The sequence below is a fragment of the Olea europaea genome, unplaced genomic scaffold (assembly GCF_002742605.1).
Source record: "Olea europaea var. sylvestris unplaced genomic scaffold, O_europaea_v1 scaffold754, whole genome shotgun sequence".
NCBI classification, from domain to species: Eukaryota; Viridiplantae; Streptophyta; class Magnoliopsida; order Lamiales; family Oleaceae; genus Olea; species Olea europaea.
The window spans coordinates 100084-107139 of record NW_019265949.1 but is presented as its reverse complement, the minus strand read 5'-3'; the positions used below and the strand labels follow the sequence as shown (position 1 = coordinate 107139).

At 34.8% G+C, this 7056-nt stretch overlaps 1 protein-coding gene and 1 pseudogene across 1 annotated transcript; both read left to right on the top strand.

Moving 5' to 3' along the window:
* The first annotated feature begins 966 nt into the window (after window positions 1–966).
* On the top strand, window positions 967–3923 carry LOC111391122 (pectin acetylesterase 8-like). The gene is made up of 12 exons (XM_023016270.1): window positions 967–1661; window positions 1773–1855; window positions 1981–2110; window positions 2213–2292; window positions 2439–2525; window positions 2602–2726; window positions 2831–2891; window positions 2987–3040; window positions 3125–3202; window positions 3314–3419; window positions 3506–3648; window positions 3738–3923. Exons 1-12 carry the CDS (start codon window positions 1565–1567, stop codon window positions 3762–3764), a joined length of 1071 nt encoding a protein of 356 aa, XP_022872038.1. The 5' UTR covers window positions 967–1564; the 3' UTR covers window positions 3765–3923.
* A 1243-nt stretch (window positions 3924–5166) lies between these two features.
* On the top strand, window positions 5167–6363 carry LOC111391119 (annotated as a pseudogene).
* The last annotated feature ends 693 nt before the right edge of the window (window positions 6364–7056 follow it).

Genomic DNA, 7056 nt, shown 5'->3' with positions numbered 1-7056 from the left:
TCTTGAGACAATGTCAGACAAGTGTAATATTATTGAGGTATAGGCAAGCTCATCGGCTTCCTCTTTTTGTTCTTTTGAGATCTCAGGTGCAAAATTGCCTTCAATGGCTTTTGACACCTTTTGTTGGACTAGTATGCCTCTCATCTTTTGTTGCCAGATAGAGAAGTCCCCTTTACCGTTAAAAATTCCCAAATCAAAATTATGTGTTGTCATTGGTTAACACACTAATTAAACCACACGAAGTAGTATTGGGAAGCGTGATAAGGTAATATCTTGTTAATTCTTAGCAAAAGTAACAATGAACCTAAATGCTACGTCTACCAAGAAATATCAAGCACTTTAAATCAAAAGAACAAGCACTCAATTAACGCAATTAATCCTAGTTCTAGCACAAGCAATGGTTACCCCTTCACGGTAACTCCAAAACCTAACGATCACCCCACACGATGATCTTGCTATTGCTGAATTTAAATGGATTTAGCCAATTTACCAGAGCGGACCTATCTGAGTCCGTAGAGTGGAGAAAAACGAGCTTGCTGTTGAATTTTAGTCGGCGTCGTACCAAAGGGCAAAATCGTCCAACTTTTTCTGTGTAACCTGAAACACAAAACAAAGTATATCAGCGCGTTCAGGAGATCAAAACAAGCAAGTTACCTGAAGATAGCGTCGTCGGACAGCCGCCCACGCGCTGTCGCCGTCGCCGCCGCCACGTGCCGCCTCTCCGGGAGCGCCTTGACCTGCTGGTGATGGGTATGGCCTCCATTTGTCCAACCGAGCTTTGGTTTGTGAGTAATTGGAAATTTTCAGATTCGGGTTCTAAGGTTCAAGTCCGAAATTCATCCGATTTTGAGCCAATTTTTGCTACCCAAGCTCTGATACTAGATGTTAGGATCTTCCTTAAGTTGCTCAAAGTGATTTCCGGGCTCAGTTAACCATTAAACATCGAATTCAACACCATAACCAAAGGTGACCGACCCGCCGACTTCTCTTCTCCTATGGTTGCTATTTCCTCTTTTGCTTGTTGATTCAATCACACACTTAGGATGGATACCACACAGGTAAGAGTCACAAAGGCTCAAACAATTTGGTAGGAAGACAAATCACGAAGAAGAAAGCGGCAGTCTCTCTTTACCTCTCGGGTTCTCTCTTAAACGGGGGTGAGGAGTAGAAAGAAAACCACCAATATATATATTAGTTAAGTGGCCAACATAAGGTAAGTCAAAATATGGTAAGTAGGCTCGACTAGGGTTAAGTCCCAATGGAAAGAAACAACAAGCCATAAAGAGTATTAGCCATCCAATAGGTAAAGCAACGTTTGGTCGGTTTATCCATTATTCGATGTTGAATTATCGTTCAGTCATTCATGTCGACTGATAAAATTGGTTTTCATCATCGCCCGGGAGGTTGTTTGACAGCATGATGTCTAACACTTTCTTTCTCCCTAACCTTCAGGAAAACAAGTTACATTTTCTACATATAAGTTTCACTCCGTCTCTTAATATTGTTGTCATTCCTTTTGGGAAGTAGCTTCTAAGCCTTTTGTTGATATTACTTATATAGAACGATGCTGCAAATCCTTTTTTACATGCTGATCTCATCGAGGATCGAAGGAGTCTTGGTTGATAAGACTTATCTTTCCAATGCTGCAGCAAAAGGAGCTGGTAAAACAATGCCACCATGCTAATATTAATTTATTTTTATTTTTATTTTTTTTACGTATTTCTAAGGGAAAAACAGTTAACTATATATGCTCATACTGTTTGTATATGCAGTTTGTTTAGATGGGAGTTCACCAGTGTACCATCTTGATAGAGGATCTGGGACGGGAATAAACAGTTGGCTGGTTCATATTGAGGTTATTCTAAGCTATTACATATTTCTTTTAACTGTAGAATGCTAATATCATATTAAAACGTAAGCTAGTTATGTCATTGGTTTTTGTTGAGGAGAATCTAAGATGCGTTTATCTTCGATATTAAGGGAGGTGGATGGTGCCAAAATGTCGCGGATTGCCTAGTCCGTATGAACCAAAAACAGGGTTCCTCCAAGGACATGGCTAAACAGCTTGCTTTCAATGGGATTTTGAGCAACGAGCCACAGATGAACCCCGGTATACTTCAATCTTTTGATTGACTTGGATTTTGATTTATTCTCGAATATTTTATCTTCTTTACCGTAGGATTTTAATATTGTCTCTCATGTAAATTTCCAGATTTCTATAATTGGAATAGGATCAAGGTAAGGTATTGTGATGGCTCATCATTTACTGGGGATGTAAAAGCAGTGGATCCTGTAAGTCATCATGTTCATATGATTGTTTTTCTCATATTTTACAGGATTTTCTTGAAGTTGATAGATAGATATAATTTAACGGCATTTTTGAAAATTATAGTGGATGATTTTCTTGTTGTAATATTTTTCTTGTCAAAATTGATTAGGCTACCAAACTTCACTTCAGAGGGGCGAGGATTTTTCTTGCTGTCATGGAGGAGCTGCTGGAGAAAGGAATGAAAAAAGCTGAAAATGTACAAATTTTTCTTATGAATACTCCTCCATTTTTTACTGAATAAAACATTTGTAACTTGTAGTATCCATACGCAGGCTATTCTGTCTGGATGTTCAGCCGGTGGGTTGACATCAATTTTGCATTGCGATAGCTTTAGATCTCTTGTTCCTAAGGGCTCTAAAGTAAAGTGTATTTCTGATGCCGGTTATTTCATAAATGCGTAAGCTTTCATAAAAGGCCTTGTATCTAGACAAGATTTGATGTCCATAAGACTTACGTCCATCTATTTTAAGTAAAGCTAACATCTTTTATCCTCTTCTATAGGAAAGATATTTCTGGATCATCTTATATCGAGGATTACTACAATGATGTCGTCAGGACACATGTATGATTTTTCTTAGATATATAATCATTTGCATGCTTATTAAATAGTAGTTTGATAATCTTGTAATAGCAATTTCATCATTAACTTGGATGTAGGGATCGACGAGGAATTTGCCATCATCGTGTACGTCAAAAGGGAAAACCGGCTTGGTAATACGAATTTTCTTAACTAGATTGAATGGATTTGCACTTTGACATAAACTTGTCTTCTAATTATATCACTATAATTTTTAGTGCTTTTTCCCTCAAAACATTGTACAACAAATTCAGACGCCACTCTTCATTACAAATTCTGCCTATGATTCATGGCAGGTTAGTATGTATTGAATCTTAATGACATGAGCACTTTTATTGTTATATCTTATCTTTTCCAATCATCTGATTTTATGGTCTTAATTCTTTTAACATCGTTAATTTTTACAGATAAGTCACATTTTGGCTCCTAATGTTTCGGATCCAAATTTTACTTGGCTCAATTGCAAGAATAATATTAGCAATTGCTCCCCGAGTCAGCTCCAAACCATTCAAAGTATGATAAGTTGTTTATCTAAATCTTTCAACCAGCATTTTACTTGCAACTAAACTGAGGCTGTTTCTATTTAATGTGGTTTTTAGATTTCAGATTGGAATTTATAAATGCATTGAAGGGAATTAGTATCTCTATATCGAGAGGGTACTACATAAATTCCTGCTATACGCACTGCCAAACTGAAGGGGAAACATGGTTTGGGACCCACTCTCCGATCTTAAATAACAAGGTTCATGTTTGTTACCAATTTCACAATTACATGTTTTTATATTGCCCCATTAAACAAAAATGAACTAACAAAATAATTGTTGTATACAGACAATTGCAAAAGCAGTTGGAGACTAGTTTTACGATCGAAGTCAATTTCAAGAGATCGACTGTCCTTATCCTTGTAACAAAAGTTGTCCCAACTCAACTATTTAATTGGAATAATTTAATAAGTACCATGTCATAAAAGAAAAAAAGAATTGTTGTTAAATTGAAAGAGTGATTTATTTGTTGCTTGATTGGTGTACGTGAAATCTTATTCATTGTATTGTTAGTTTGTATTTTGTCTATTCTCATTCCGAGTTGTGTGTTCATCAATAATTAGCTATGAGCTTAATTATGTTGTCCTTGACATGTCCAGTGAATTGCAACAGAGAAAAAATTGATATTGTTAGTGTTGGTATTATTAAATAGTGAAATTAAAACAATTTTTAATACACAAAAGATGAGATTCCTTTTGTAACGCTGCATTCTTCTTTTCGTGAATTTACAGATATATATGATGCGAAATGTATGTTCAATGTTAATTAATTGTCTTTGTGAACAACTATGTTTTGTAATGGAATGTATCTTGGACGCCTTTCGATCGACGTGCCAAATAAAGTTAATTATTGTACAATTCTATTGAACTTAAAACACATAATATGGTTTTTTATAATAAGCTTATAATGTTATAATCTGTTGTTAAATAAATTAAACATAGGCTTGACCTTAACAACATTTATATATTTTTCTTATAATGGATATGTATTTGGACAGTAGAGAAGAATGGAATCAACGCAATAGTCAATTTAATGAATTTGTTAATGAGGTAATTAGCACAATTTGTTGAAGTAAAGCTACCTTTTTTATCATGACGCTCACTTAACAACCAAGCAACATGCATGTATGCAAATGGAAAGTTGGCAATTTTGATTGCCCCTCTTTAGCAGAAATACTTGAAGAAAATTTAGTCAATTTTTCTTGACCTTTCCAGCCACTAAGGCGGTAGAACTTCCAACTTTGCTCCAGCCATTTGACATCCCATTGATAGCCATCTTTCTTGAATTTTCTGAAGCAATTGCGCAGAAAAAAATTCTCTATAAAATGAGGCAAGAGTTGAAGGAAAAAGAGTCATGCGTATGGAGAGGGAAAATTGAGAGAAATTTTCTCCTAATTACAAGAGAGATTATTTGTTATTATCTTATTGTATTTAGAGAGAATGTTGTAATTCTCCTACTATAGTGAATCCTCCCATACTTGCCCCTGGATGTAACCTAAATTGGATGAACCACGTAAATACTTTGTCCATTTTAGCTGCGATTTCTCAATTCCATTATCGTTGTCAGCCAAAGTCAACCCACGTGTTTTCTCCCCAACAGTGGGGTCAAAGCAAGGTTCAATGTAGGGTCATTGTTCAGTCATAGTATTGGTGAAAAAAAATTTGGCGACAAAGTATGAGATTGAAAACTTCAAATAAAACAATTTCTCATTATGGAAAATGAGAATAAAAGCAATTTTGAGAAAAGATAACTGCTTGGCGGCAATTGGACAGAGGCCCGAGGAGATTACTGACGATGCTAAGTGGAACGAGATGGATAGCAATGCAGTTGCTAATCTGCACCTTATACTAGCTGATGGAGTATTGTCAAGTGTGGCGGAGAAAAAGATTTTCAAAGACGCGCTTGTGGTGATGAAAGCTAAAAAGATAGTTGTAAATTTGTACATGCTTAAAGGAGAAATACTACGAGAAGAAAGAGAAGCATTTGTCACATCGACAGTTTCAGCAAAAGAATTAACGATGATGTGGCATCGTAAGCTTGGTCACACGTCGAAACATGGTTCGAAAATTCTCTCAGCACAAAACTTGTCTCCTAATTATATTACTGTAATATTTAGTGTCTTTTTCCTCAAAACATTGCACAACAAATTCAGACACCACTCTTCATTACAAATTCTGCCTATGATTCATGGCAGGTTAGTATGTATTGAATCTTAATGACATGAGCACTTTTATTGTTATATCTTATCTTTTCCAATCATCTGATTTTATGGTCTTAATTCTTTTCACATCATTAATTTTTACAGATAAGTCACATTTTGGCTCCTAATGTTTCGGATCCAAATTTTACTTGGCTCAATTGCAAGAATAATATTAGCAATTGCTCCCCGAGTCAGCTCCAAACCATTCAAAGTATGATAAGTTGTTTATCTAAATCTTTCAACCAGCATTTTACTTGCAACTAAACTGAGGCTGTTTCTATTTAATGTGGTTTTTAGATTTCAGATTGGAATTTATAAATGCATTGAAGGGAATTAGTGTCTCTATATCAAGAGGGTACTACATAAATTCCTGCTATACACACTGCCAAACTGAAGGGGAAACATGGTTTGGGACCCACTCTCCGATCTTAAATAACAAGGTTCATGTTTGTTACCAATTTCACGATTACATGTTTTTATATTGCCCCATTAAACAAAAATGAACTAACAAAATAATTGTTGTATACAGACAATTGCAAAAGCAGTTGGAGACTAGTTTTACGATCGAAGTCAATTTCAAGAGATCGACTGTCCTTATCCTTGTAACAAAAGTTGTCCCAACTCAACTATTTAATTGGAATAATTTAATAAGTACCATGTCATAAAAGAAAAAAAGAATTGTTGTTAAATTGAAAGAGTGATTTATTTGTTGCTTGATTGGTGTACATGAAATCTTATTCATTGTATTGTTAGTTTGTATTTTGTCTATTCTCATTCCGAGTTGTGTGTTCATCAATAATTAGCTATGAGCTTAAATATGTTGTCCTTGACATGTCCGGTGAATTGCAACAGAGATAAAATTGATATTGTTAGTGTTGGTATTATTAAATAGTGAAATTAAAACAATTTTTAATACACAAAAGATGAGATTCCTTTTGTAACGCTGCATTCTTCTTTTCGTGAATTTACAGATATATATGATGCGAAATGTATGTTCAATGTTAATTAATTGTCTTTGTGAACAACTATGTTTTGTAATGGAATGTATCTTGGACGCCTTTCGATCGACGTGCCAAATAAAGTTAATTATTGTACAATTCTATTGAACTTAAAACACATAATATGGTTTTTTATAATAAGCTTATAATGTTATAATCTGTTGTTAAATAAATTAAACATAGGCTTGACCTTAACAACATTTATATATTTTTCTTATAATGGATATGTATTTGGACAGTAGAGAAGAATGGAATCAACGCAATAGTCAATTTAATGAATTTGTTAATGAGGTAATTAGCACAATTTGTTGAAGTAAAGCTACCTTTTTTATCATGACGCTCACTTAACAACCAAGCAACATGCATGTATGCAAATGGAAAGTTGGCAATTTTGATTGCCCCTCTTTAGC

Coding starts and splice junctions, on each gene's coding strand:
- LOC111391122 (XM_023016270.1), top strand. CDS start 1,565: ATGCTGCAAATCCTTTTTTACATGCTGATCTCATCGAGGATCGAAGGA. Junction 1,662..1,772: donor TGCTGCAGCAAAAGGAGCTG/GTAAAACAATGC, acceptor TTGTATATGCAG/TTTGTTTAGATGGGAGTTCA. Junction 2,293..2,438: donor ATGTAAAAGCAGTGGATCCT/GTAAGTCATCAT, acceptor AAAATTGATTAG/GCTACCAAACTTCACTTCAG.